The 27,195-nt window shown below is 47.1% G+C and overlaps 6 protein-coding genes across 7 annotated transcripts; 5 read left to right on the top strand and 1 right to left on the bottom strand.

Moving 5' to 3' along the window:
- The first annotated feature begins 9,119 nt into the window (after nt 1–9,119).
- Nucleotides 9,120–9,572, top strand: LOC117148534 (tenecin-3-like). Its single transcript, XM_033315957.1, has one exon. It carries the CDS (start codon nt 9,166–9,168, stop codon nt 9,463–9,465), a length of 300 nt encoding a protein of 99 aa, XP_033171848.1. The 5' UTR covers nt 9,120–9,165; the 3' UTR covers nt 9,466–9,572.
- Nucleotides 9,573–12,133: 2,561 nt separating this feature from the next.
- Nucleotides 12,134–12,569, top strand: LOC117148649 (tenecin-3-like). The gene has a single exon (XM_033316155.1). The coding sequence runs from the start codon at nt 12,176–12,178 to the stop codon at nt 12,476–12,478; it is 303 nt and encodes a 100-aa protein (XP_033172046.1). The 5' UTR covers nt 12,134–12,175; the 3' UTR covers nt 12,479–12,569.
- A 2,172-nt stretch (nt 12,570–14,741) lies between these two features.
- Nucleotides 14,742–15,321, top strand: LOC117147911 (tenecin-3). Its single transcript, XM_033315025.1, has 2 exons — nt 14,742–14,761; nt 14,824–15,321. The coding sequence occupies exon 2, from the start codon at nt 14,842–14,844 to the stop codon at nt 15,235–15,237; it is 396 nt and encodes a 131-aa protein (XP_033170916.1). The 5' UTR covers nt 14,742–14,761; nt 14,824–14,841; the 3' UTR covers nt 15,238–15,321.
- A 1,568-nt stretch (nt 15,322–16,889) lies between these two features.
- On the top strand, nt 16,890–18,505 carry LOC117150202 (gustatory and odorant receptor 21a). Its single transcript, XM_033316992.1, has 4 exons — nt 16,890–17,698; nt 17,774–17,831; nt 17,889–18,092; nt 18,142–18,505. Exons 1-4 carry the CDS (start codon nt 16,947–16,949, stop codon nt 18,469–18,471), a joined length of 1,344 nt encoding a protein of 447 aa, XP_033172883.1. The 5' UTR covers nt 16,890–16,946; the 3' UTR covers nt 18,472–18,505.
- A 1,628-nt stretch (nt 18,506–20,133) lies between these two features.
- On the top strand, nt 20,134–22,074 carry LOC117150200 (xylulose kinase). Of its 2 annotated transcripts, XM_033316991.1 has the most exons (2): nt 20,134–21,944; nt 22,020–22,074. In XM_033316991.1, the coding sequence occupies exons 1-2, from the start codon at nt 20,255–20,257 to the stop codon at nt 22,034–22,036; spliced, it is 1,707 nt and encodes a 568-aa protein (XP_033172882.1). In that variant the 5' UTR covers nt 20,134–20,254; the 3' UTR covers nt 22,037–22,074. The 2 variants fall into 2 exon arrangements, with proteins under 2 accessions (XP_033172882.1, XP_033172881.1); XM_033316990.1 differs by having other exon boundaries at nt 20,135–22,032.
- On the bottom strand, nt 21,981–26,645 carry LOC117150199 (cGMP-dependent protein kinase, isozyme 1). The gene is made up of 5 exons (XM_033316989.1): nt 26,337–26,645; nt 24,076–24,446; nt 22,570–24,012; nt 22,318–22,503; nt 21,981–22,255 (listed from the first exon to the last, which is right to left on the bottom strand). Exons 1-5 carry the CDS (start codon nt 26,475–26,477, stop codon nt 22,093–22,095), a joined length of 2,304 nt encoding a protein of 767 aa, XP_033172880.1. The 5' UTR covers nt 26,478–26,645; the 3' UTR covers nt 21,981–22,092.
- Nucleotides 26,646–27,195: the final 550 nt, after the last annotated feature.

A 27,195-nucleotide genomic window follows, 5' to 3' on the forward strand; every position in this document is an offset into this window, starting at 1 on the left:
CCATTCCCCAATTTCCATCGCCCCAAACTGACGCACCAGGATTTATCCCCGCGCTCTTTGTTGCCACTTGGCTCACTGTTGGTGGCCAGGGCTCAGGGGTCAGGGATCAGGGGTCGCAGGTCGTGCTCCGCTTCCGCTCAATAAAACGGAGCTGCTGTCTTTGTATTTGCTTTATTACAGTTGGAGTACCTTTTGCCCGATGGGCTGTCACAGCGGCGAAATGTTTATTTATTGCACATATTTGCCACAGCTGCTGCCCTCCACAATCCACATCCCCATTTGCTCCTGGTCCATTCTGCCGACGACGACATTTCGTGGCGTCGCAAAAGTTGCGCAAATATTAATTTTAATCAAGCTAATTAATATGGTCAAGTTGGAGCCGGAGACAGGTCCCGAAAAAAGGCAGAGCGACCGAAATGAGTAAAAATGGGGACATGTGCAGTGGCGATATGTGGTGCAATTGGTCGGGATATTTGTCAATGTTCCATCAGTTTCGTTGCCGGAAGAGAAACTATATTAATTATATGAACTTCGAGAGTACAAATCATTCTTAATGCGTTCCTATGATATATTTATAGTTTATGTAACTACTACCTACTCTCAAGATGACTATATTTCTATGACTATATTACTGATTACCTTTTTAAGGATTTTATTCCCGCAATGTAACCCCTCGAGTCAATCGCTGCCTACGCCACTGCCCCAGCTTGTCTCCCGCATTGACAAATGGGCAGCTGGGTCAACAGGTTGAGCCCCGCGCAAAAAAAAAGGGCACCACGCACATTGTCCGGAAACCCTCTTTGGTGGCTCTCGCCTCGGTGGCTCTGCGGTCGGTTCATTAAAGTGGAGCCCGAGGGCACAAAGCCCACTTAATTAGCACCCGCGCCAAAGGCAATTTACGCATATGCCAAAGTGCATTAAGTGAGCAGATCTCTCCTGATGCGACGGTGATGGCGTCTCTGCGGAGCCACGCGCCAATTCGCGCTAATTATTCAGGATTATCATCGGCAGCGGCGAATGTATGGCTAACAACAATGCTCGAGGGGCTGCAATGATTCCCACGAGCCAGCAGTCCCACACAAACTCCTGCACTTTATTTACCTTTGGCGTAAAGCGCTCAAGTTTATTCCCCTATCCCCTCCAGAAGGTGGCTCATAAAACGGCACTAAGTTATTTTCAATCAATAAAAACAACATAAACAAAGAGCAAGCTGTAAAAAATACACTCAAGTGCGCCGGCACACACACGTGCCCCTCTGACAGCCGACAGCCTCTGCCAAAAAAAAAGGAAGCAAAAATAAGAGGGAAATGAAAGGAAACCACTGTGCTCCCAATTTGCCAATAAATTTGCCTGCCATGCACTGCCTGTAATTCAAAGGAGCGAGTGAAGTGAAACAGCTACACATAACAAGCCAACAGCATCATGATGGAAAAACCGGGGGCGAAATGAGGAATTTGGGGAAAGCCAGATCCAGAGCCAGGCGCCGCCAAAATGTTGGCCAAAAAAGTTTTCCCTCCTCTGGCATTTCATTCAACTTTTCCTTTTTCTTTTTGGTACGTGGCTGCTGTCAGCGCTGGAAATGACAAAATATGCTCGCGCACAGGTTGGGATCTCTTATGGGTCTCATCCCCGGACCTTCTGCTTAATCAGGCATAAAAACATCCACGTTAAACATTTTCCGCACTGATGACAATTCGCACTTTTAATTGAGATGCGAACACTGAGAGCAAAAAACTCATGCTCTGAAATCGTTTAAGTCAATCACAATTTTATTTGATTTTATTCATGCAATTTCCATGATGGCAAATTAAGTTTCAAGTGGGATAAACTACATATTGATGGAAAATATCCATAATAACAATGATTTCCATTGAATATATTCGCTGAACAGCCTTCTCCTTAGTTTTTCATTTGCTTTTGTTTGCAGTGAAGTTGGATTAAAAGGTGCCAGGCCATGAGCGTTCTAATTGGCTATCTCGGGGGAATCGCGGCGAAGGAATCACAGCCAAGCGACAACGGGAAAGCGGGAAATGGCAAATGGTAAACGAGTAGCGGAAAACGGATTTCTGGCCCAGCGAGCTGCTGATTGAAAATCCTCAAGAGAAGGGGGAGGGGGGAGAAAATAAGTGTGCTCCCATGCAAATGCCGCCGTTAGATACAATCAGAGTCGGCGGAATGGCGAGTGGTGAGCTGTTGGCATTCAAGTCGTGATTGCAATTTATTATAAGCGAGCTGTAAACAAATGCAGGAGGAATCTTCGCAGTTATTGTCGCGACAACTGGAAGAGACAGGAAACAGCTGCCACCAGGAGTGGATGTGAATGGAGAGGAGGATGCACTCGCATGTTCAGTTACCATGGGAAATTACGCGAGTGGCACGCCAGCACTCACACATGCGCACGTCTGACGAAGAAATAACATAATGTTGTTGACACACTGCACACAGCGCACAGCACACACGTAAAGCCAACTAGAAGCGGAAACGGAAGTAGCAACATGGCGACAGATGAGAAGGAGCAAGTCGAAGCAGCCAACTGATTGCTATGGATGGCTCAGTTGAGGGGGAGCGCTCGAAACTGGTTAGGAAAATTGAGGTGCACGATCGTAAGCCCAAAATTCAAATACCCTAGTGAAGCATTTTAATTGAATCCGATAAACCTATACCGGAAATGGCTTTTCATCCGGTCCTGGCACAGCAAATTCTGTGAATGAAACAGGCAGAAAAAAGAGAGAATCTTGTGCTACCTTTATACGTAACAAACTTATTAGCCAAACTGAAATACCCCCGAAAAAGTATAAAAGGCAAGACGAAGACTGCGTCTTGGCAGCCAAATGATTAATTTCAACAAGCTGCCACAAACTGTTGATGGAGCAGCCGGCAGAACGGTGCCGGGAAAATCTCAGGGTAAGGGAGTCCTTCGGGAAGGCGCGACAACAACTGTCGTACGTGTCTGCGCTCGAGTTTATCGAGTATGTGAGTATGTGCGAGTTTATCGAGCCAAATGCAAACTTCGGGGACGATGCCAAGAAGCGAGGCAGCGTTGATTTTGCGCTCCAGAACGTAATGAACCACAAAATAACAGAAACTCAAAGATTCGGTTAAGCATTGGCAATTCCGTCAAATCTGGCGAAAAGCTGGAAATATTTGCTGTCCAATCTGCTCGTCCACATTTTGATTGGATGGCACGTCTATGTGGCAGCCAACTTGATTTTACTTTCGATCTGGTCTTGAATAACAGATAATCCACTGCTTAGTGCTTTTGGAATTTAAATGCGCTCAGGTTTCGTGCACTCTTCATTTGATGAGTTCAATTATCTTGCCATGCACTGTAAACTCATTACTCAATTTCCTCTTCTTTACCTCTAGGAAATTTACGTTACACTTGTCCGAGGCCTTCCACATTCGAGAAACTATTTAAGTATTTCTCCTTCAATCTGTCGCACGCACATAATGATCGGATTACCCTGCTAATGTCAGGATTCGTCGAAGTGGAACGGAATCGGATTTGCATTTCTATTGAAACCCGAAACAGTGCCTTCCGAAAAGAAATGGCCAAAATCAAGTGCTAGCTGCCCAGAAGCGGAGATCAAATAACCGGGCCGAGAGTTCAACTGTCAAAATGTTTCCTGGAAATTTCTCAATTCTCATGGTGGCTGAGTTCCTGGCCCTGGGCTCCCTCTGCCAATTCAACCCGGTCTCAGCCCAGTTCACTGTGTTTGATTTGCGGTTGTGCATCCATTTCAGTGCAAATGAAGCAAACGAGCCGTGCGGTCATTAGATGTCGCCCCGGTCCGAGTCCTGGCCACCGCAATGTTTGTCCTCGGAGCTTCTGGATCGGAAGGATAGGGCACAGTCCATTGGAGAGGCAGACATTTAAGCGAGCCCGGAAGTGCAGCACTAAATGTAGCGCGTTTAACCCGACTTAACCACATTAATTTCGCGCAGCTGCTGAAATTTTAATTAGAGCAGGCAGCGCCCACAACACAGGTGAAAAGCTAAGCCAAAAGTGTCCAAATCAGCGTCAAAGTTTCGCTGCGCTCCGCCTCATTTAACTTTTTTGGCAAGACAACTTGACACGCGCTTGCCACAGCCACACATGCAACACATGGCGTATGCGTAATCTGCATTGTTTGCCCGCAGCGGCATCACGCCATATATTGCACCTGCAACGCTATGACTTGATAAATATTTTCATTGGCGTCAACATAATCAACAACAACAGAGGCTGTGAAATGGTTGACGCGGGGTGGAAGTCATCCCTTTGTCTTGCAAACTGCAAAAATAAGTTTTAATTAGACGTCACTGCAGGGAAAGTTTTCCGGCGCTCACGCGGCGTATGCGTAATGCGCCAGCCAGAGATGAGCGGAGCTGACAAAAGGCATTAGCTAAACCCAATATGCCAGAAATTTTGTGAATAAACAATAATGAGTTTTCCTTTAAAAATTTTTACAATTTCGAAATACCTAATACAATTTTAAACACCTGTCTGCACTTCACACCAAAGTTCCATTCCTATCTCTAAGTAAATGATGGCAGTGTCAATAATTCCCGCTCACCGCTGGCTGTAAACTCCGTGTAGTTGGGACAAACTTTAATCAAAACTTGTGTTCCCTCGCAATTACGGGGCAAGAAGTCAGTTAAATTGCACGTGCCCCGAACTTCCCTTTGGCCCCGTCCCCAGTTCACCTCTAATTAAGCGACGCGAAGCGTTTTAAGCTGGCACGCGGGACGGCAGATGCAATGCATCATTAATGCAGGCTCACTCACACACAGCCGGTGCCACGCCCACTGCCTCCGCACACATACATGCTCGCACACTGAAAAATGGCTCAAATATGAAGAGATAATGCAACATTCGAACGAATGTGTTTTTCAACGAAACTACCCCTTATAACTGGATGCTAAGTAAATTTGCGTATCTTAAGTAACGAACTACATTTTAACATAATTCTTACTTCTCAGTTCACCTGTTTTTTTAACAGTGCAATCGCAAAATGCCTGGCGAAATGTGCGTGCCATCAACGTCGCGAATAGACTAGGGACGGGAACGGGGAAAAGCGGAAGTGGGGAAAGGTTTCCTGGAGTGGGAAAATGGGGAAAAATATGACGGCTAATAGCTCCTTTTATGCTCCACTTGAATTCCCCTTTTCGGCGGTTCCGCTTTTCGGTGGTTCAGTGTTTTGCCACGTAGGCGGCATAAAATTTTTCGGCCGTGATTATTACACGAAGGGTCGAGAGGAGGAAGTGAAGGCCGTCGTAATTTCATTAAAATTTTATTAGCTCGATGTATGAGGCGCAGTTTGGCTGCTGCGAGTGTGTGAGAGTCTCAGGTTTTGATTTGGCCAAATGAAATTATCACCTATGCGAGCTATGAACATAAAACCAGCAACAACGGACATGCGAAGAAGGCTTTCACTTTTAAGTATGCCGCATTCGACGAGCGGCACAAGGGGACAAGTGCTGATGGCTGTTGGAAGACCCCAAATGCCTCCAAAGTTGCAGCTTTTCAGGCGGGCGAGTGCGAGTCATTCAATTTCACCCCTGACTCGCAGCATTTCCCTTTTTGCTCTGGCCGAGTGCCTTTTAATTTCCATTTTGCTATTAATTTCAACCTCAAAGGTTACGAAGGTGGCAGCGGAGAACGGAAGGTGGAAGGTGGAAGGTGGAAGGTCGAGGAGTGGGGCATATCACTGCCGCACAACAAAGCCGCAAAGCCCTGCCTTGGCTTTGGTTAATCTGAGCACTCGCACATACGCACACATCCAGATAGATCCGGCCACTAATACTTGCAGAGAGAGAAAAACACCAGACCTTTTCGGAGCAAAATATTCGATAAACAATGTTATATAATGTAGATGCATCAGGTCTGCCACCCGAAAGCCATTAAAAGAATAGATGCCTACTAACTGGTAAAGCATTTCCTTGCTAATAATGATTTATGCGTATTCCGAGTCTTTGACGGTAGTTTGCAATTATTTATTTATAAATTAATGGCCTTTTCATTGAAAAATCACAATTAGTCTGATGTGTTTTTAGACTCTCGACTATTACAAATTATGCGTACGGCCAGGTTTTATTTCGTGTGTGCAGCGCCTTTATGTTTTCTTGATTGAGTTTCACCTTTTGCATATGAAATTCAATTTAATCAGTTTGCCAGCTCACGATGGGCTTGGCATCCTGGCAGACACACACACACAAACACAACACACACACACACACAGCCGCACAATGAAGCCAATAATAATGAAGTCCTTTTGTTGTTCGACATTTTCAACGAGAGCAGCAAGGGCAAATTTGCTTTGGGTACGCAACAATTTTCATGACGGAGCCGAGGCCAACCTCAATAATGTTTTCACTTGGAAATCAATAAATACAAATAACATATATTTGCGAAGCGCTGGGGCAGGGGATGTATATGTGTGTCTATATACACCCCGATGCGGACGAAACCAGGGCCAGCTCTTGACGGCCATAAACTGGCAAATTGTATGCAAATAAAAACAGAAACGAAACGCAGTGCCGCAAGACAGGCCAAGCAAGGAGCACGCGATGCCATCCAGAGCATCCAGAGCACCCAGGCCACCCACCCACTAAAGTGAAAAGTGGAAAACCAACAAACAGCTGAAGCGATAGAAATGCTGACGCTGCAGCCGCTGAATCTGAATCTGAATCTTCAGAAGCCCCATAAAACAACGAGGCGATGGAAGAGTGAGTTCGACGGGTGGGGATGGCTGTTAGGAAGGGGAGATCTGACCGAGGAAATACAAGGCAAAACTTGCTCGACGACAACTTTTTATTAACTCTTTGGCTTGCTGGCTCCTTGCCGCTCCTCTCGACTCCCTCCTGACCGCCTGGGCTTCCCATTGTCCTGCGGCGCCAATTGGCAAAAACCCAAGGCGCAGACACAAAACGGACTTAAGGAGCGGGCACAGCAACTTGTTGTCGGTCGTTTCTCGAGCCAGATGCAAATCCATGGCCCACAGAGATGGCTCCCAAAAAAGGGTAAGCCAACTAAATGATGAACCCTTGGCGGCCCACAATCAAGTGGACTGTGTGTATTCTCTTGCATACCAAATGTTTAACGTGGTTAGAGTAATTAAAGACATTTACATTTATTATTGCGAGATATTTTTAAATCTGAGTAAACTATTTCTGTAGCTTGTCATCTCAGAGTTTTAATTAGAATCTCTTTGCTTTTCATGTTTGCATTCATTTTATGTTGCAGCGTCTAAGCTGTATAAATTGGCATGAATCGCAATTTCTTTTAACATTGTTTTTAAAAACCTATTAAACATATTTTATGGATAGTTTTGTTCTCATAAATGTATTACTATCAGTGTAAGCGGAAACACAAACACAGGCTGCCAAAATCATTTATCTTTATGTTATTCAATGTCCACGATATTGAAACCCTTCTTCTTCCAGAGAAATCTCTTTTCATAAGAATTTCCCTATTCCAACAAGAGACTCTCGATAGTAGCAAAATTGCTTCGAACTTAGTAAATTAGATTAAAATTTAAATCTGTATACTTTCGTGCTTTTTACAAACTAAATACCATTAAAATATATGTGATATATATTATAAAAATATATTTTCCCCACTAGCGTAGTTTTCAGGGCATCGCATCTTCGAGGGCGAAGAAAAGTTTTCGACTTATTGTTTTCTTCATTTCGCCGCTTGTTGACATCGCCCCTTGGACTAGGACAATAAGGACCAAGTGCGGAGCTGCGGTAACTGGGCCCAAACAATTGTATTGATTTAGGCCAAGTCCGGCCATCTGACATATGTTACACATGCCGCAAAGGCGGTCATGTCTTGCTGGTCCTGGGGAAATTGTATTTGGCCCAGCTAAGAAGAGGCTTCGAGCTCGGCTTTAATATGGCGAACCGGACGGGGAGCTGTGCAGTCTGTCTGCCCGAGTTTAATCGCATTTAGCTCATTTGGCGGCAAATTGAATTTGCCAACGTCACGGCCCTCAACAAAACCCCTGAATAGGCCACGCCGAAAATGAGAAATTCAATTAAAATCAAATTTTTTTGAACAACAGCCGCCCAGAGACGTCTTTAAACGGATTTTCAGTTACAATTTCGGCGCTTTAACTCCGCAAAAACACACACAAAATCGAATCCAGGATAAATAGGCAGGAATAATTGAGCGGCTGCTGGTGCCGTCGAGGCATCATTCCATCATTTCCCAATCCCAGGTGCCATCGCAGCCCCCAGCCACACCCACTCACGCCCCTTCTGGGAAAAAACACGGAATAATCGCCTCAGTTTCCATTGCGGCCCACAAAATTTTTATGAGTGGCAACATTTTTTGCGCTTGGCTTCAGTTTCGCACAGGCCAGTGCTCGTGATTAGCTTTGGTCATGGATGGACTCGTCATGGTTGAGGGAGAGGGAAGTGGTCGATCCCGGCGGTAGATGGAGCAGAAGCAAAGGCTTTGGCCCAGTGACTAGCGCGATAATTAGGACTCAAAATCCTAGTCCCGAAGATGATTTATGACGCCAGCGCTGCTGGAGTTCATTGCTGGCTAATTTATTACATTCTCGCCGTGAGGGATCAACTGTTTTCCCCCCACTTCACCGCCCACGTACTCCCCAAAGTCAATATTTTCTTGATGTGTAACTAAAATATAATTGAGTGGCTACTGAACTCGGCTCCACGTTGACTTTAAAACTTACCGGAATGGATTCAAAAAATTGAGCTATCCAACAAATTACTTTACTTGCTTTATTACCAAGATTTATAATTTAAACTCGTAAATATCTTTGTTTTATGGTCAAGCATTAGCTGCCATGTAAAGAAATCAAAACCGCTGAGCGCAAATAGTAAATAAATGGAAACTAAAGTAGTAAATCAAAAACAGAACCAGAAATTTAAACCCAGAAGCTAAAGCAGCTGCTTCTTAGCCAAATACGATAAATGAATGAGTCAATGCAAAACATTTGTACTTTTTCAAGAGCAAGTTGTACTTTGGGTTTTCCCATTTACCCCAGACGTTTCTTTGATATGATTTCTGCGACGTAACTCGGCAGCAGCTGTTTTTGAGGGGACTTCTGTGGGAAAATATGAAGTCTTAGAGAATATAAAAGGGCTTAGGCTGTTGGAAAAGGCATCACAACCTGAATTTCCACCAAGCAAAGCCAAACTGCCAGAGAGAAAATGCGTTCCTACATTCTGATTGCCCTCTTCGCCCTGATTGCCCTGGCAGCTGCTCAAGGCGGACCACAAGGTGGACAGCAGGGTGGCCAGGGAGGACCTCAAAATGGTCAGCAAGGAGGACAGCAGGGAGGACCCCAGAAGGGACCCCAGGGAGGACAACAGGGAGGCCAGCAGCAGGGAGGTCCTGGCGGTCCATGGGGTCTGCCTCCGAATGGAACCGAACTCTCCAACAGTACCACCACTTCGACCACTGAGGCTAGCACCACTGAATCCAGCAGCACAGAGGTTTCCTCTTCGTAACTTAAAGATTGATCCCAATGAAAGCCAACAGGCTTGCTCAGTTCCTTATCCTTGCCTTTATTAATACAAGTTCGTGGAATAAATTGATATTAGTACTCTAATGCGTTGTGGCTTAATTCTGTTATAATCCGCTTTTAAGCTTCGTGGAGTCATTAAATCGTTTAATCTGACAAAAATGCTGCGTATTATTCTGAAGCAGCAATTGACGCTAAAAAGTATGCAACACTTTTGTGCTGCTGCTAAAAACCACTTTAAAGCACATCCCAGGAATGCAACCTCCTTCCCCCGAGCATCCCGCAAATTGCCACTGAAAGAGTTCCGCCTCCCCGCACCGAAATCCGCGACAAACAGCAGTTGCAAACGGCAGTGGGAAAAGTGGGAAAAGGGGAAAACGCATATGCGGTGGCTCATGAAATGCAGTACAAAGTCGTCTTCCTCATCCACTCGCTGCTCAGCGAAGCGGCCACTTTTAGTGCACTGGAGTGTTTGGTCGCAGAGCGGGGTGGCTTTTTAGGGGGCGGAGCAGGCTGGGCGGTGGTCGGTGGGTGGAAGGCCATCAGTCATGGACCGGCGAAGTGATCAATTGATTTGCATTTCCCACTCCGGGCAGAGCGGACACCAGAGTGCAGTGCAAAGGCGCTTTAAGCCAGCTCCGCCATTGACTGGACTCTGCGGCAGGGCTTAAACCCACTGAGCTCCATAAGCGATTAACCCAATATAGCCGGAAAGTTTCCATAGGAACTTGAACATAAAATATATTGTATTTAGTATCCACTGGAAAAGAAAGGTCAAGAGGAGCAAGAGGTCAGTGACAACCTTTCTAAAGCAATACAATTTTGCAAATTAATTGATTCCTATTAGACCAGATTTAATAACAAAATTTGGCAACTGATGTTGCATACCAATGATCAACATAGCATTATTTAATTGACTTCCCCTAGATCCAGTGATCTGTCGTTGTGGCCACCGGTGGGTTAAGCCAGCTGCCAACTGCCAACTGCCACATGCGAATGGAGCAAGTGGGGCAAACTGGGCAACTGAGGCAAGTGAGGCGAGTGGAGCAGGCAAAACAGCTCGCTGGGGAACTGTAAATCACGTCGAGCGCAGAGCGCAAATTGGTTAGTGAAACACATGAACCATTCATCAGGAGGAAAAACGCGGGGAGGAGCGCAGGACCCGCACACTCACACACATGAGCTGGCAGCCGACTAAATTCGCGCTTTTGAAAAATGAAAGCAACTGCAAAAGTACAGGAACACACGCAGATTTGCGAAAGTAGCAAATGTAATCTGCAGGGGGCTAAAGAACGCGTGGATTCGGAGCGGAAGATGCAGGGAAATCATATTATCCTCAGGTGGAATTAGTTGCCCCTACCCGGAGGAACACAGAGAGAAAATCACATGTAACCAAGTAATGTCTCGATTGGTAGGAATAGGTTTGGCCCTGAAATCGAGTGCTTGTCTTAGAATGGGAAATCTCCTTACCAATAATCCCTATACCTTCGAGTCCCAGATTATTTTCTGTGTGCACTAGCCACACAGCAGGCAGGAAGTTCTATCCAACTTTGCTCAACTTGAGTCAAGTCACCGCTTTCTTCGCCGAGCTCCTGCTTGCCTTCATACCGTCTAGGAGCACAAATTGAAAGGAAAACACATCCTGGCTTCCTGAAAAGGCAGCAGCAGCGCAGCAGCAACAACAAAAGCGGAAAAATCAGGATGAGCAGCAGCGGCGCTGAAATGCAGCAAATGAAATTTTCCAAGGCCGAAGCGATCGAAGCGAAATTGAAAAAATAATCATAAATATTGCATGCAGCTTGGTTGGGCTCTCCGCCATCTATTTTTTAGCTTTTAGCCGCTTTCATTTTGCTGCTCTTTTCCCCCTTTTTTTGCCGATTAAGCGGCGTAAAGTAAAAAAATGTGCAGGCGGCCCGGTTAAGTATACGCCGCGTGGGCTCTGCAAAATTGAGCCCGAAATGCGCACAAATGCCGCATCATGTCATTCCAGGCTCAGATACGGATGGAAATGAGTCGGCTTGGCGATGGCTTTCGGTTCGGGGAGTGAGGATGCCATATTTACACGGCACTCCACTTCTATGGCGATGCCGCCGCGGGCAAGGAATATTCTAAAGCGCTTCGTGTGAAAATAATTTCACGGCGGAAAACAAGGTTACGGGGCGAAAGGCAGGTCTCACGACTTTCGGGTTATCTAGTAATTTGAATAAGTATAATCCGCTTGATATTGCATTTTGAGCCCATTTCTATTACCTGTTAAATTCGATTAAATGGCAGTATGTTCAAATATTATTCAGTACTTTAAAATCAAATTGACTCTTTGACGTAGTTGTAGTTGATGTTTACACTTTAAGACCAAAGCGTTTGATTATTACAAAATAACAAATAAAAATTTCATAAACAGAGAATACAAAACAAATATAGGTAACTGCTGGTGACGCACTTTAGGTAAATTAGTCACTGGTAAACAGTAAACATTTTCCCCAAGCTTTCAACTCTCTTTGTGTCTGGTTTTCGGTTTTACCAAAATACCGCAGACGTTTGTTTGATTTCTGTGACGGCGCCCCAGCAGCAGCTGTTTTTCAAGAAATACGTTTGGGCCTAATGGAAAATTTAGACCATATAAAGGGGCTTTGGCTGTGGGAAGATTCATTACAACTCGAGTTTTCACCCAGCAAAGCCAAACTAACACAGAGAAAATGCGTTCCTACATTCTGATTGCCCTCTTCGCCCTGATTGCACTGGCTGCTGCTCAAGGCGGACCACAAGGTGGACAGCAGGGTGGCCAGGGAGGACCTCAAAATGGTCAGCAAGGAGGACAGCAGGGAGGACCCCAGAAGGGACCCCAGGGAGGACAACAGGGAGGCCAGCGGCAGGGAGGTCCTGGCGGTCCATGGGGTCTGCCTCCGAATGGAACCGAACTCTCCAACAGTACCACCACCACTTCGACCACTGAGGCTAGCACCACTGAATCCAGTTCCACTGACGTTTCCTCATCATAGGATGCCAAAAAAAAACTCTAGTATTAATCGATCCTGTATATAGCTATGAAATACCTAACCAAAATGTCCTATTAAACATATAAGCTTTAAGAGTGAAAATTCCGTAGTAGCCGTCTAAGCAATATGCCATGCGAGTCCCAGGGTATGTGAATACATTTAGTGGACTAAAAGGTGTTACAAGCCCCAAACGCCGAACAAGGAGAACCGCTTAAAGCGCACAGGGTTGTTTCAGCATTTAACGGAAAAAGTTTTGCCATTCAGTTTGGCACCACCCACGCTTTCCCACCCACCCACTGAGCTCGACTCTTTAACATGGTGAAAATTAAAAGTTAAATGCGCAAAGTCAATAAAAGCCGGCCATGGCGACGGCGATGGCGATGGCGATGGCGATACTAACAAATGGAAGCAAGAACGCGGCAGTTGGGAAATCCTTTAATGCCATAGCATTTGCATGGCAATATAGACTTTGGCGCAGTGGAGCTGGGAATGGAGGGGTGATCCATCGAGGACAATAGCTCGCCTCTTTGTCTTTTGTGCGGCACTTGCGACTGTTTGCCCAGAGATAAAAACTCGGTTTGGGGCTTGGGCAACTAATAGAATGCACTTGCAGTAGTCAGGACGCGCAGGATTCTCAGGATTCCGGCGCAAGGTCCTTCGGAGTGGTTTGCGTTTTGTCTTTGCCGGCTGAGTGGCTGCGTTTGCTTTGCTAATTGATGCACTAGGCGCCTGTGTGTTTTTCAATTACCAGGCACCAAAAAAGGACCTGCGACTCAGCGAGGCAAATCCGAGCAGATGGATTCCTTCCCACGGATCGGATAGACAGCTGATTAAACCATCAATTCCCGAGAACAAAAGCGTGACCGGAATAATGGCACAATTTGTTCGATCCAACACCCACGCCACGCCCCATTTTCCCCACTTTTCGCCCTCTTTAACTGCACTTGGTTGGGCGGAAAACAAAAATCAATTGCGCAAAATATGCAAAGCGTTTTTAATTAAAATTTGAAGATCTTGGTCGGACTAAGCTCGGCAAATTATAGAAAGCGAGCGCATTGGGCCGTGGATTATGGCCAGAGGCCAAAAATGGGCGAAAGTCGGGCCAGGGAACGGGAAGCATTCCACAGTTGTTCAGATTTTTTAATTGCAATTGCAGCGCTCATTAAAGCGATAAATTTTCAATGCAAATGAAATTTGCATTTTAATTTCCCCAGCCAAGTGGGAGAGTGCAGGGTCGTGGCATGGGGAAGGGGTAAAAAGGGGGCCCGCAATAAAACGAAATTAGTTTCCATTTACGCACATTGAATTATCACTTTCCCTTCTGTATCACAGAATTAACAAGGGGAGAAGGGGTGGGAGGTATGGCGTAGGGATTGCAGCCTGTGCTCGGTGTGGCTGGAGCAAACATTGGCCACTTGCTTTTAGCACTAATTAGTCAATTTATGTCCAATTTGCTAATTTGTGGATGCTTCGCTCTAAAACTGTGAGTGTAACCCGGCAACGGTTCTCGGACATCGACATATGTATCCTGCTGGTCCGCCCGGGCACACAGTGCGTATGATTAATGTTTAATTGCATTAGCCAGAGTGCCATCCTCGCCTACACGGCTCGCAAATGTGATTAAACTGAAAGTGGTTAAGCTGGATTGCTTTGATTCATTTAAATTCAACTTGAAACGAGGCCAGTTTTCAAATATATAATATTCTTTATTATACAAATTGCACCAAGGAGCAAACTATTGTGTGATTGCATTAGATATATACTACTTTAACTCTATTTTCACAGCTCGAATTTATTCAAGTGCACTTTCGAGTGCGCAATTCAGACCTTGCAATTTTCCCCGACCACTGCAAATTAAATTAACATTTATTTATTGGTCCTGCATTTGAAGGACCCATGCAAACTCATAAATCGCATCCGCTGCTGGTCGAACTGATGAATTAGCCGCAAGCCCAACGGAATCGAATCAGAAGGCGACAACTCCATTAGCTATAAAAACCACCCGAACCGCCCACGTTCTGTGGTGATAAATAGTCGACTGGACAAACACAAACACAAACGCAAACGCAGACAAGAGCGACGACGGCAGTATTGAAATCGAATCAAGAGCAGCTGGTCTGTGACGCAGGGGAAAAACAGATATTCATTCATCTATCCATCTAGCGTTTGGAACAGCTCAAGAGTCTTTGTCCGGCTCCGGTTTTGCCAAATTACACCTGACGTTTATTTGATCGCCGACGACGTCACCGAAAACCATCTGGTAACGAGGTCGGTGGAACTGGCGAGGTGAGAGTATAAAAGGCTTGTGGAACTGGCGAATAGCTATCAAACTCCAGTTCCACTGACAGATATAAGCACCAAGCAAGATGCGTTCCTTCATCATCATCGCCCTCTTCGCACTGATTGCCGTGGCTGCCGCTCAGGGTGGTCGACGAGGTGGCCGTGGAGGTCCTCGAGGTGGACCCCAGGGTGGACCCCAAGGTGGACCCCAAGGTGGACCCCAGGGTGGACCCCAAGGTGGACCTCAAGGTGGACCTCAAGGTGGACCCCAGGGTGGTCCTCAGGGCGGACCCCAGGGTGGACCGCAGGGAGGTCCCCAGGGTGGTCCAGGTGGACCCGGTGGCCCCGGCGGACCGTGGGGACTGCCTCCAAATGCCACTCTTCCCAGCAACAGCACTACCACCACCACCACCACTACAACGACCACCGAATCCAGCACCAGCACAACCACGGAAGCCAGCACCGAGTCATCCTCTGCTTAGGGCGCAGGACTCCAGCCAATCTAAAATCCATTTTTGGCTTGTTCTCTTCCGCGCTTCCCTCGATATTAATAAAAGTCTTTTCTGCAAAAAGTAAATCTTTCTCACATTTTCTCAGCACCATTTCGCACAAGATACTTGCATTACGTCCACGGAGAGAAATCGGTAGATTCAAAGTTAAAAAGGGATTATTAAAAGAATAGTTCGATCAAATTCTTTTGTGTAGTACACACTTTTTTGCTGGAACAACACATAAACTTTGTATTTTTAGGATCGAACATTTTACTAGAGTAATAAAGCATTCAGATAAAGTGGGATTTCGGCACAGTGCAGCCCCGTGATGGATGGCAGACCAAGACGGCGGTGGAAGAGCAGAGGAGGAAATCGAAATGTAACTTGTTCGCCAAGGCCGCCTGGTGGCTGACAGCCGGCGGCCAAGAGAGATTCGCTCGGCTGCAGTGACACTTGGAATAGGCACGTCCTTCGAAAGGGATGCGGCAGCAACAAGAGCCCACAAATCCTGGGATGCGCTGCATCAGTTCTTTAAGCCGCATCCTGGTGGATGAAGCTACGCCAGCGCGTTTTAAATGGGCCATGCAGTCGCCCCTCTCAAGTTGTGTGCAATTATGTGACACGACGCACACACTTCGTGGGCATAAAAAACCAGCTAAACACTTTATTTATGCACTCCCGCTTGTCGTTTGTCTTGAAAGTTTTCGCATTAAAAGAGCTGAGTTGGCCAAACTGTGTGCAATGAAAATGAGTTTCGCTGCCAAAACAGGGAAAACTCTGGCCAAAAAGCAGGGTCGAACTCGCAACAGTTGGCTGCGAGTCCCCCGAAAGCTGTGAAACTCTTTAAATATGGCTCGCAAATTCCAAACATTCTCCGGGGAAGATTTGTAGCTCGCTTTTGGCTTATCCCGGTGGAGTTGCACGAGGGGATTGGCAGTCCAGAACGGCTGTCATTGCCATGGATTTCCTGTCCACTCTCGCCTCTCGGCTTTAAGCGTCTTAAGAGCCATTAATGCCGGGCCTTTTGGTATCTGAGGCAGAAATAGATCAAAAGTCAGACCCACACACACGACGGACCACCAGATGAACTGGGACAGGGTCAAGGATTGGGACAAAGGCAAAGATGGCGATGGAGCAGGCAGTCCGTCCCGTTGGTGGCACATTTTTATTGGTCATTAGTGCGAGCCTCTATCGGCATTCGTAAGCATTTACACATCGTTAAACTTTCATTTCCGGCAAATTAAGCGCATTTTATGTACCTTCTCCGTTCGGTCGCCCTCAGCAGGCCGCCGACTTTTCCTCCCCCTCCTCCTCATCCTGCCCTGCTGTTTGGGGTCACCCGTTGGTCGGTGTCAGCAGAATGACCACAACAAGCGGACACTGAGAGAAACTTAGAGTGAATATACCAAATGAACACAGCTTTTGATTAACACTATATAATCTTGTTAAAATGGGAAGATTTAAAACTATGTTTGCAACGTATTCCCCACCATTTTTTCTGAGTGCAGGAAAGCTGCCCGACTAGGCTCGTGCTCATGTCCCGGACTTAAGCATATTTAATGGTGGGCAAGCAAATGGGCGCCGCCCGGGGCGTGTCCCTTTCATTGTTTGTCTTTCAATCGAAAGTCAATAGCAAGGCTGCGTGGAGGAGTATAAAAGGTCCGTCATTGGGAAGCCCTACGACTTTCCTTGATCGCACGATGTCGTTTTGGGCAGTGAGTCGTGGCCTAACGCCGCCTTCGAAGGTAGTGCCCATGCTGAATCCCAACCAGCGCCACTTTCTGGAGGACGAGGTGCGCTACCGGGAGAAACTGAAGCTGATGGCTCGTGGTGATGCCATGGAGGAGGTGTACGTGCGCAAGCAGGAGACTGTCGACGATCCGCTGGAACTGGACAAGCACGATTCCTTCTACCAGACCACCAAGAGCCTCCTGGTGCTTTTCCAAATAATGGGCGTTATGCCCATTCACCGTAATCCGCCCGAGAAGAACCTGCCCAGAACGGGCTACTCCTGGGGCTCCAAACAGGTCATGTGGGCCATCTTCATCTACAGCTGCCAGACGACCATTGTGGTTCTGGTGCTGCGCGAGCGCGTGAAAAAGTTCGTCACCAGCCCGGACAAGCGCTTCGATGAGGCCATCTACAACGTAATCTTCATCAGTCTGCTCTTCACCAACTTTCTGCTCCCGGTGGCCAGCTGGCGGCACGGTCCCCAGGTGGCCATCTTCAAGAACATGTGGACCAACTACCAGTATAAATTCTTCAAAACTACCGGCTCGCCGATCGTCTTTCCGAATCTCTACCCACTCACCTGGTCGCTGTGCGTCTTCTCCTGGCTCCTGAGCATCGCCATTAACCTGTCGCAGTACTTCCTGCAGCCGGACTTCCGGCTGTGGTACACATTCGCCTACTACCCCATCATCGCCATGCTCAACTGCTTCTGCAGTTTGTGGTGAGTACGTGTCCTATGGGAAAACCATGTGAAAAAACCCCAAGTAGACAATACCTTCTTTCTGAAATCCGAAAGGTACATCAACTGCAATGCATTCGGAACTGCAAGTCGCGCTCTTTCCGACGCTCTGCAGGTAAAATTAACATATAACCAGTGCTCAATTACAAAATTACTAAACTGAAACATCCAGACAACCATCCGGGGCGAGAAGCCCGCCCAAAAACTCACCGAGTACCGCCATCTGTGGGTGGACCTGAGTCACATGATGCAGCAGCTGGGACGAGCCTACTCCAACATGTACGGCATGTACTGTCTGGTCATCTTCTTCACAACGATCATCGCCACTTACGGCAGCATCAGCGAAATCATCGACCACGGGGCAACCTACAAGGAGGTGCGTTAGTTTGCCACGCAAAGACTCTTTTTGATTAGGACATTTCCAGGTGGGTCTGTTCGTCATCGTGTTCTACTGCATGGGTCTGCTGTACATCATCTGCAACGAGGCGCACTACGCCTCCCGAAAGGTCGGACTTGACTTCCAGACGAAGCTGCTCAATATCAACCTGACCGCCGTGGACGCTGCCACCCAGAAGGAGGTGGAGATGCTGCTTGTGGCCATAAACAAGAATCCACCCATCATGAATCTGGACGGGTATGCAAACATCAACCGCGAGCTGATCACGACCAACATCTCGTTCATGGCCACCTACCTCGTGGTCCTGCTGCAGTTTAAGATCACGGAGCAGAGACGCATTGGTCAGCAGCAGTCCTAGTTACCCAATCAATGTTTCCTATAAAATGATTCTCGCCAAGCTGGGCCAAAAATAAAATGCTTTTGGTTTCAATGTATATCGAGTTTACTAAGGCTTATTCCTAAATCTTGGCTCAAATTTGTCCCAGAACCAAACTTTATACAGTTTTGAATAGCTATTGACCCAAACTAACAACTCAAAACACTTTTTGAATAAAATCAAAAAAAAAAAAATTTTGCCAAATTTTGAAATTTTGGAAAGGGGTTACATCATGATTTTTTGCGAAAAATTGAAAAAAATCACCATTTCTAAGTTGGAATGCAGTTCGATTGGAAATTTTATTACGAATTCAACGAGACATATCACTTTTTACTCCGATCATTTTTTGCAATGTTATGCGTAAAATAAAGACTTTTCTATGACAAAAACTTGGGGTTGGCAAAAGGACCATATTTTGATTGCAATCCTTTCTCGAAACTTGGCTTAAAGTAGTCGCACAACCAAAATTCTTACTGTTTTGAATAGCTATTGACCCAAACTAACAACTCAAAACACTTTTTGAATAATATCAAAAAAAAAATTTTTTGCCGAATTTTGAAATTTTGGAAAGGGGTTACATCATGATTTTTTGCGAAAAATTGAAAAAAATCACCATTTCTAAGTTGGAATGCAGTTCGATTGGAAATTTGATTACGAATTCAACGAGACATATCACTTTTTACTCCGATCATTTTTTCGAATGTTATGCGTAAAATAAAGACTTTTCTATGACAAAAACTTGGGGTTGGCAAAAGGACCATATTTTGATTGCAATCCTTTCTCGAAACTTGGCTTAAAGTAGTCGCACAACCAAAATTCTTACTGTTTTGAATAGCTATTGACCCAAACTAACAACTCAAAACACTTTTTGAATAATATCAAAAAAAAAATTTTTTGCCGAATTTTGAAATTTTGGAAAGGGGTTACATCATGATTTTTTGCGAAAAATTGAAAAAAATCACCATTTCTAAGTTGGAATGCAGTTCGATTGGAAATTTGATTACGAATTCAACGAGACATATCACTTTTTACTCCGATCATTTTTTCGAATGTTATGCGTAAAATAAAGACTTTTCTATGACAAAAACTTGGGGTTGGCAAAAGGACCATATTTTGATTGCAATCCTTTCTCGAAACTTGGCTTAAAATAGTCGCACAACCAAAATTCTTACTGTTTTGAATAGCTATTGACCCAAACTAACAACTCAAAACACTTTTTGAATGATATAAAAAAAAAAAATTTTTGCCAAATTTTGAAATTTTGGAAAGGGGTTACATCATGATTTTTTGAGAAAAATTGAAAAAATCACCATTTCTAAGTTGGAATGCAGTTCGATTGGAAATTTGATTACGAATTCAACGAGACATATCACTTTTTACTCCGATCATTTTTTGCAATGTTATGCGTAAAATGAAGACTTTTCTATGACAAAAACCTTGGATTGGCAAAAATTGCCAAACATTTAGTTAAAATTGTCCCGCGACCAAACTACAAACAATTCTTAAATGACTTTAAAAGTTTAACAATATTACCCAAATATATTAAAAATTCCGTTATTATTATTTGCATTCTCAATAACATTTTTATTTTACCCTAAAACTAAGAAATCGCGATAATTGTATATACATTGTAAGCTTAAGCACTACAAATTTCATAAATGTATTTAATGCTTCGTCCTTCCCGTCTGACTTAGAAGTTTTATAAAAAAAAACTTCGTTTCTTCAAAATTTTGGTTGCAGCTCGCATTGAGTCCACCGATGGGATATGTGCCACCGCATCAAGCAGGACTACAGTGGCAACAGCTACCTGGGCCTCCACTTGGGCACCCAACTCTTCCGCGCCCTGATCCTCGACTCCAAATTGAACGTTACCTATGTGGCACAGATCCGCTATGACGTTGATCTCCCAGAGTTCAAGACAACGAATGGAATACTATCAGATGGCGGTCCTGGCGAGTTCCTGGCCAATCCAGTGATGTGGGTAAAGGCACTGGACATGCTGATGGACTGTTTAGTGAAACAGGGAGCGGATATGCACTCGGTGGTCTCTATTGCCGGAGCGGCTCAGCAGCACGGTTGCGTCTTCTGGTCGGAGTTGGGCCTGAGGCGTCTGTGCAATTTGAACGTCAACCTGCGGCTCCACGAGCAGATCACGGAGAGCGCCTTCGAAGTGACCAGGACGCCCACTTGGCGGGATAGCTCGACGGACGTGCAGGTCCGTGAAATGGAGCACACCGTCGGGGGTCCCGCTGAACTGTCGAAAATAACGGGCTCCAGAGCGTACACGAGATTCACGGGTCCCCAAATACGGAAAGTGTATACCCAGTGCCCGGAGCAGTACGAGAGAACTTCCAGGATTTCGCTAATCAGCAGCTTTTTGGCCTCTCTCCTTATCGGTGGCATTGCCTCCATAGACTACAGCGATGGCTCGGGGATGAATCTGCTCGACATCCGGAGAAAGAAGTGGTCTCCGGCGTGCCTAGACGCCTGTGCTCCTGACCTTGCCAGGCGTTTGATGAAGCCTATTCCCTCGTCCCGGCTGCAAGGACGCATCGGGGACTACTACGTGAAACGCTGGAACTTCAGGCCGGACTGCATGGTGGTGGCTTCCACCGGGAGCAAAGCCTCGGAACTGGCAGGGCTTCTGGTAGAGAATGACTTCCTCATGCTCAGTCTGGATACCAGTGATGTGGTGGTGATGCCTCTGAAGAAAGCTCCGCGGCTGGAGGACGGCCACGTGATGTGCCATCCGACAAGAAGGGACGAGTACATGGGCCTCCTATGCTTCCAAAACGGAGGATTGACGCGAAAAGCCATCTGTGAGGATGTCGCCGGCGGCAGCTGGAGGCGCTTCTACGAAATGCTAGACGCCACGCCCTCGGGCAACAGTGGCAATGTGGCTGTGCACTTCCGGGACCGGGAGATTATACCCACTGCGAAGGGCACTCTACGCTGGGATGCGCACATAAACCCGATGGCCGCGGAGTGCATTCGAGGCAGACACCGCTTCTCCACACCGGAGATTGAGGTTCGAGCTCTAATCGAGGGTCAGATCATGCACCACTGGTCGATTGCCCACGAGATGGGCTTCCACCACACGCCGGACACAAAGATCATAGTGGTGGGCGAGGACTCCAGGTGCCAAAGTGTCCTGCAGATCGTGGCGGACATATTCAATGCTCCTGTTTACCAGCGAACTGGTGTCGAGGTCAGCCTTTTGGGATGCGCCTTTCGTGCCAGGTACGCCTTTTACGAACACCGGGAGTCCGCCTGCAACTGCCAATCCTGCATGATGCCCACGGGCCGTAAGACGAGACTCAGCTTCGACGAGTTTTTCAGGGACGTGCCTTCCGGCTTGAAACTGGCTGCGGAGCCAACACCTGGCTGCGATAAGATCTACAAGCCCCTGATCGAACGATGCTCCCAAATCTGTCAGCTGCTGGCCTCCAAATCCAGTGTGTACTTTTTCCACCCAAATGTATAAACTTCAATTAGATGGTATCCATGTTCCTTTCTTTCTACGTTTCTAGGAAAATCAGTAAAGTAACCTATATTGAACTAAAGTGTGATCAATTACTAAGTCAAGGAGGTGACGGAATGGGCCTAGAAATCCGCATCCCAGCCGGAGAGCTCGTCCGGTGGCTCGTTCAAATCGCACGGAAAGCGGTCGAAGTAGCGCACATCCGTCGGATGGGCGATGGGTCTCACGAAGGGCGGAATCAGCAGCTGGCTGGCCAAGCCGTCCCAGTCGAATCCCAGGAACCACCTAAGGTTTAAACACATCATCAATAGCTATCTTTCTATCATATTTGATATCGTTTCACTCACTTATGTTTCTTTATGTCCTGGATGCCACCAGTCTGGTAGCCGAGGCGCTCCGATGGAACATCGCGACATAGCCTCTTGATGAGCTGCACGGCCCAGCGGGAGATGTGCTTGGGAAAGGCTATCATGTCAATGCCCTTCAGGATGAGGTTGTACGTCTGCATGGGATCTGGAGCACTAAATGGTGGCCTACAAGCGAAAGATAAACATTATTGGGGGAGCTTAAAAAATCAAGAGGTGGTGTCAGTTACGCACGTTCCGTTGAGCAGTTCATGAATGAGAATCCCCAAAGCCCAGTAGTCTACGGCTCGATCGTGACCCTTGTTCAGGATGATCTCGGGTGCCACGTACTCCGGTGTGCCGCAGAAGGTCCACGTCTTAGAGCTCGTTCCGATCTGCTTGGCGAAACCGAAGTCCACGATTTTGACATAGCCGCGCTCATCCAGCATCAGGTTCTCCGGCTTAAGGTCTCTATAGATGATTCCGCGGGCATGCAGGTACTCAAACGCCTGCAGGACACACCCGATGATGAACTGCGCCGCGTTGTCCTCGAAGGATCCGCGATCCCGGAGCATCGTCCATATCTCCCCACCCATGCATGCCTCGAGCAGCATATACACGTATTTCTCGTCACGGAAGGTGCGATACAAACGGCAGATGAAGGGCGACCTCGAACTGAGCATGATGTGGCGTTCGCTGAAGATGTGCTCCTCCTGTTTGGTGTCCACAATGTGTCGCTTCTTGAGACACTTCAGGGCAAAGATATCCACGCGATCTTGATGGTGGGCCTTGACCAGCTCCACCCGACCAAAGCCTCCGATGCCAAGAGTGCTGACCACCTCGAGGTCCGTGAGCTTGAGATCGGGGAACTCCTGCTGCAGCTGCTCCTTCGGCTCATCCCGGCAGCTTTCCCGCGCCTGCTTCATGGCTAGCATCCTGCTCTCATCGCCGTAGTCCTTCTCCTTCAGCTCGCAGAGATCCCCAATCAGCCGCTTGAAGGAATCCCTGTCCAGGGTCAAGCACTCAACTCCTGGTGACAGTGCGATGATGTTGGCCGTTCGCTTATCCTCGTTGATCAGCGCCTGCTCTCCGAAATAGTCTCCCCTGGACAGCGTTCGCAACTCCGTTTCCTCCGAGGTGGGAGTTAGTTTTTGGGTCACGCGGACATTGCCCTGTGAGATCAAGAAGAAACTGTCCCCGGCGGTTCCTTGTCGGATTATGTAGGTGCCAGCGGCGTAGAACTCCAGCTCCAGAACGTCTGCTATCTTGGCCAGCAGTTCCTCACTAAGGTTCATCAGCAGGGGCACGGATTTTAGGAAGTTTACGCTGTTTTCGATTCGCTGGAGGCCCGTGCACATCATAATCTGCTGAAAGACCCGTCTGTCCAGCACCCATACCCTCGCAGCCTCACTTAGGACTCGAATGGAGGCCGTCCTGGTGCAGTTGTAGAGGATAGCCAGCTCCCCAAACGCCTTTCCCGCCCCCATCTTGTCCAGAACCTTGCCCTGCTGCATCACCGCAAACTCGCCGGCGGCGGAGACGTACAGATGTGCGCCCACTTCACCCTCGCGGATCACAAACTCGCCGGCTGCTATGCTCTTGGAGTACATTGAATCCACCAGTTCCCGCACCTGCGATGCGTCTATGTTCTTCAGGAAGTCATTGTCCATGATGGCGTCTTTGATTTGCTGCTTATCACTGGGAGGATCAGGGTTGTGAGTTGCAAAGGGCTTGAAAATGAAAGCTCATAAGAAGACGTACCTGAAATCCTTGTCGTATTTTGGAATCGGTATGCTGTAGGATTGCTGCATGGACTGCACACAGCTCTCGGCGGATACACCTTGTTTCTTGATGGCAGCGGGCATCGCCTTGGGTCGCACTTCATCCGCAGATGTCGATTCATATGGGGAGGCGGAAGATGTTGATGGTAAGGGGGCCAGCGGTCCCAGAGAAAGCGCCTCCAGGGCGAACTCCGGACTGGTGGGCAGCACCATGCCGCAGGAGCTGCACAAATGTGGATTCTGGTTCCTACTTTCCTGCTCGCCGCATTGCTCTGGCAAGGAGTAGAGCTTCTTCTTGGCCTTTTCATTCCGGGTGACGTTCAGGTTGTTGGTGGTCTGCTGGAGCACACTCTGAAAAACGACGGAGATGGGGGTCAAAGGTTGGAGCAACAATTGTGATGCGTCGGTCAATCAATCCCCCGGCAATTGGCGGACAATCAATCGATGGAGGCGCGTGATTCCCTCGACATCCGAGCCCAACTCAATTAGGCGACCCACTGCGGATGGCATTCACGTGCTTTCCCGATGACGAATTTCGGGATGCCAAACACAGCGTAAACTAACATATTATCTTTGAATTATTTTCAATGTGGCTATTTTATGTTGTATATATATTTATATACTTATATATATAAATTTATTAGTTGTTTATTTAAGATTTAAGGCTTTGAACCATTTTTTTGCCAGTGCATGCCAATTGGGTGCGTTCTTCGACTCTCTTATCACAATCCGTAAATAGAATGCTAAATTTTCCCCTAGGCGGTGTGACCCAAAAACGGCATAGATAAAGCCGTAGCCAAAAGGCAAATCCAAATCCGTGGCGCCTCCTCAGAAATGGGAGCTAGTCATGGAGTTTCAGTTTCGGTTTCATTTCCAGCTCAGAGGGTAAACATGATAAGCCGATTGTCAGGGCGAGGTGTTACCACCCACCACCCCGCTCCAGTCCCCAGTCGCCAACCACCTTTTGCTTGTTTTCCAAATTATTTGCATAGAAATTAGCATTTCAAAAACACTCTTCGCGGGCCCAGCTCGTATTTCCTTTTTTCTCGCTCGCCGCTTTTTTATGTAAGCTTCGGTTCCCAACCGATTCTTCTGATTCTGTTTTTTTCGAGATGCGCGTGCTGCCTCGGTCGGAACTATATTATCTATGTATCTTTGTATCTCTGTTTGCCCACAAAGTAATCTGGAGACCTGAGATCTGGGGAAGCAGAGCCGCGGGCGCCGGATCAACTGCTCGAGCTGGAGGTGATTCGGCAATTAGCGACGCACACTCGTGAGGCATTCGAATAAGGTGCCAAAGAGCTTTACATCCCGGTGGAAATGCAGACTAGGAAAGATTCATTATCCAGCTACTTGATTGATTAAGCATTTCCATTTCATTGCCTAAATCATACTCTTAAATGATCTTCCCTAAGAAAGGGCATTTATTGAAGACTTAGTAAGCCCATTCCAATTTGTATGCCTTCCCACAACCATGAGAACATGGAATTATCTTATATTAGCAATTTCTCAGTCTCAGCTCTCCGACTTTACAGCCCCAATTAGTGAGATAATGGAAATTAAATGATTTTCGGCTTCCAGATTATTTGAGAAGTGGCTACCAAGTATCTGGCATTCGCAAGTCTCGAATTTTCACTCCGCTCTTTGGGCTATAAAATTGTGCACGACGATGAGATCTCGCCAAGAAGTGCTAATCACTTGGCTCAATAAATCTGCCTTACAGTTTAAATACATATGTGTGGATGGAAGCCGTGGACGGGGGCTCAAGTACAAATTATAAGGCGGGGATGGGGCATTAGATAGATACGAGTATCTAGCAGATACGCCGGCAAGGGCATGGGTTAGCCCCCGTTTTCGCCGCCTCCACTCCTCCGCCGCTGCGGTTCAGTGGGGTAGGCATGGGCATGGTCTTGGGGAATGGGGATTGGGTAGGGAGTAGGGGGTCTATGGGGTGTATCTGATATCTGGGCAGAGTCTGCTGCTGTTGCCCAGATAACGATGTGATAGAGATAGAGGAGGGGTCTGTCTGTCGGCGTGTGTATTTGCAGATACTTTGTATCTCTGCGATACACAAAGCGAATTCGAATTTAGTCCGAAAAATAGTGCGGTCTGTGTGGCTCCTGCTTATCTGCCAGGGGCAGCAAACAAAAAGCGAGCAAACAAAGCGATGCCATAGACAGCGATGGATGGATGGCTTTTCCCGACATACCCTCTCTCACCTGGGCGACCTCACCCCCTCACCTTCAGCTTGTGGATTTCGCGGTGCAGCTTGACCAGCTCGCTCTCCCGACTCCGCACCATTTCCCTCAGAGCCTGCACGTCCTTGGTCAGATTGCTGACGATCGCCTCCCGCTCCCGATCAGTCAACTTTCCAGCGGCCATTCTGCCAGTCTGCTGCGTTGTCCGTCTCCGTTGTCCGGGTCAAAGGTGACTTGGTTGCCCAATCTTCTGCCTCGATATCTACGATGTTCGGTCCTCAGCTAGGGTTATTCCATTCAGGCGGAGATGCTCCTCCGCTGCGGCTCGCTGGCGGTTTGCTTGCGCGCGCGATTCGTTGGCGACTGCCATCAGGCGACGATCGACACGGCGTATACGTGATTTATCAGAGAGAGAAAACAAGAAAAGAGGGCCGTTAAACAAAAGAGCGCCTTTAAGAGCGTTCGCCGCTTATCAGCAGAGTCAACCAGAGCTGAAGAGTGCAACAAATAGGCAATTTTCATTAATTCGTAGTAATAATAATTTTATAAGCTCAGTTACACAATTAAAGTATCAAATACAATGTTCGGGCTTCATATCTCTGTGAATTAAGAATGGGTTCTTTAACAGTTAAAGTGTAATATTAGGCAAAATAATTCTCAAATATTTAACATTGCAAGCCCTTGATAGCCCTTTAAGGAAATTTAATTTGGCTCTTCTGCTGCCCGAAAACAAAACCCAGCCACAAAAGCCAGGCGTAATTTGATGATGACAGCCAGCGCGACATCCACAGGAGGACATCCACCAGGGGCCTCCGGTGATGGGTCAAGAGGGGTCAGAAGGGGTTAGAAGGGGGGACTCAGATGGCCGTTTTAGGGGGGTCATGAGATGGCAGGGCAAGGGC

Source organism: Drosophila mauritiana, chromosome 2L (genome assembly GCF_004382145.1).
Source record: "Drosophila mauritiana strain mau12 chromosome 2L, ASM438214v1, whole genome shotgun sequence".
NCBI classification, from domain to species: Eukaryota; Metazoa; Arthropoda; class Insecta; order Diptera; family Drosophilidae; genus Drosophila; species Drosophila mauritiana.

What these genes read in the sequence shown, in the direction of transcription:
- LOC117148534 (XM_033315957.1), top strand. Translation starts at nt 9,166, where the DNA reads ATGCGTTCCTACATTCTGATTGCCCTCTTCGCCCTGATTGCCCTGGCA.
- LOC117148649 (XM_033316155.1), top strand. Translation starts at nt 12,176, where the DNA reads ATGCGTTCCTACATTCTGATTGCCCTCTTCGCCCTGATTGCACTGGCT.
- LOC117147911 (XM_033315025.1), top strand. Translation starts at nt 14,842, where the DNA reads ATGCGTTCCTTCATCATCATCGCCCTCTTCGCACTGATTGCCGTGGCT.
- LOC117150202 (XM_033316992.1), top strand. Translation starts at nt 16,947, where the DNA reads ATGTCGTTTTGGGCAGTGAGTCGTGGCCTAACGCCGCCTTCGAAGGTA. An exon ending in AACTGCTTCTGCAGTTTGTG is followed by an intron (nt 17,699 to 17,773) that starts GTGAGTACGTGT and finishes GAAATCCGAAAG; the next exon opens with GTACATCAACTGCAATGCAT. An exon ending in CTCTTTCCGACGCTCTGCAG is followed by an intron (nt 17,832 to 17,888) that starts GTAAAATTAACA and finishes TGAAACATCCAG; the next exon opens with ACAACCATCCGGGGCGAGAA.
- LOC117150200 (XM_033316990.1), top strand. Translation starts at nt 20,255, where the DNA reads ATGTGCCACCGCATCAAGCAGGACTACAGTGGCAACAGCTACCTGGGC.
- LOC117150199 (XM_033316989.1), bottom strand. Translation starts at nt 26,477, where the DNA reads ATGGCCGCTGGAAAGTTGACTGATCGGGAGCGGGAGGCGATCGTCAGC. An exon ending in CATGAACTGCTCAACGGAAC is followed by an intron (nt 22,504 to 22,569) that starts GTGCGTAACTGA and finishes TTTCGCTTGTAG; the next exon opens with GCCACCATTTAGTGCTCCAG. An exon ending in CAGGACATAAAGAAACATAA is followed by an intron (nt 22,256 to 22,317) that starts GTGAGTGAAACG and finishes TTTAAACCTTAG; the next exon opens with GTGGTTCCTGGGATTCGACT.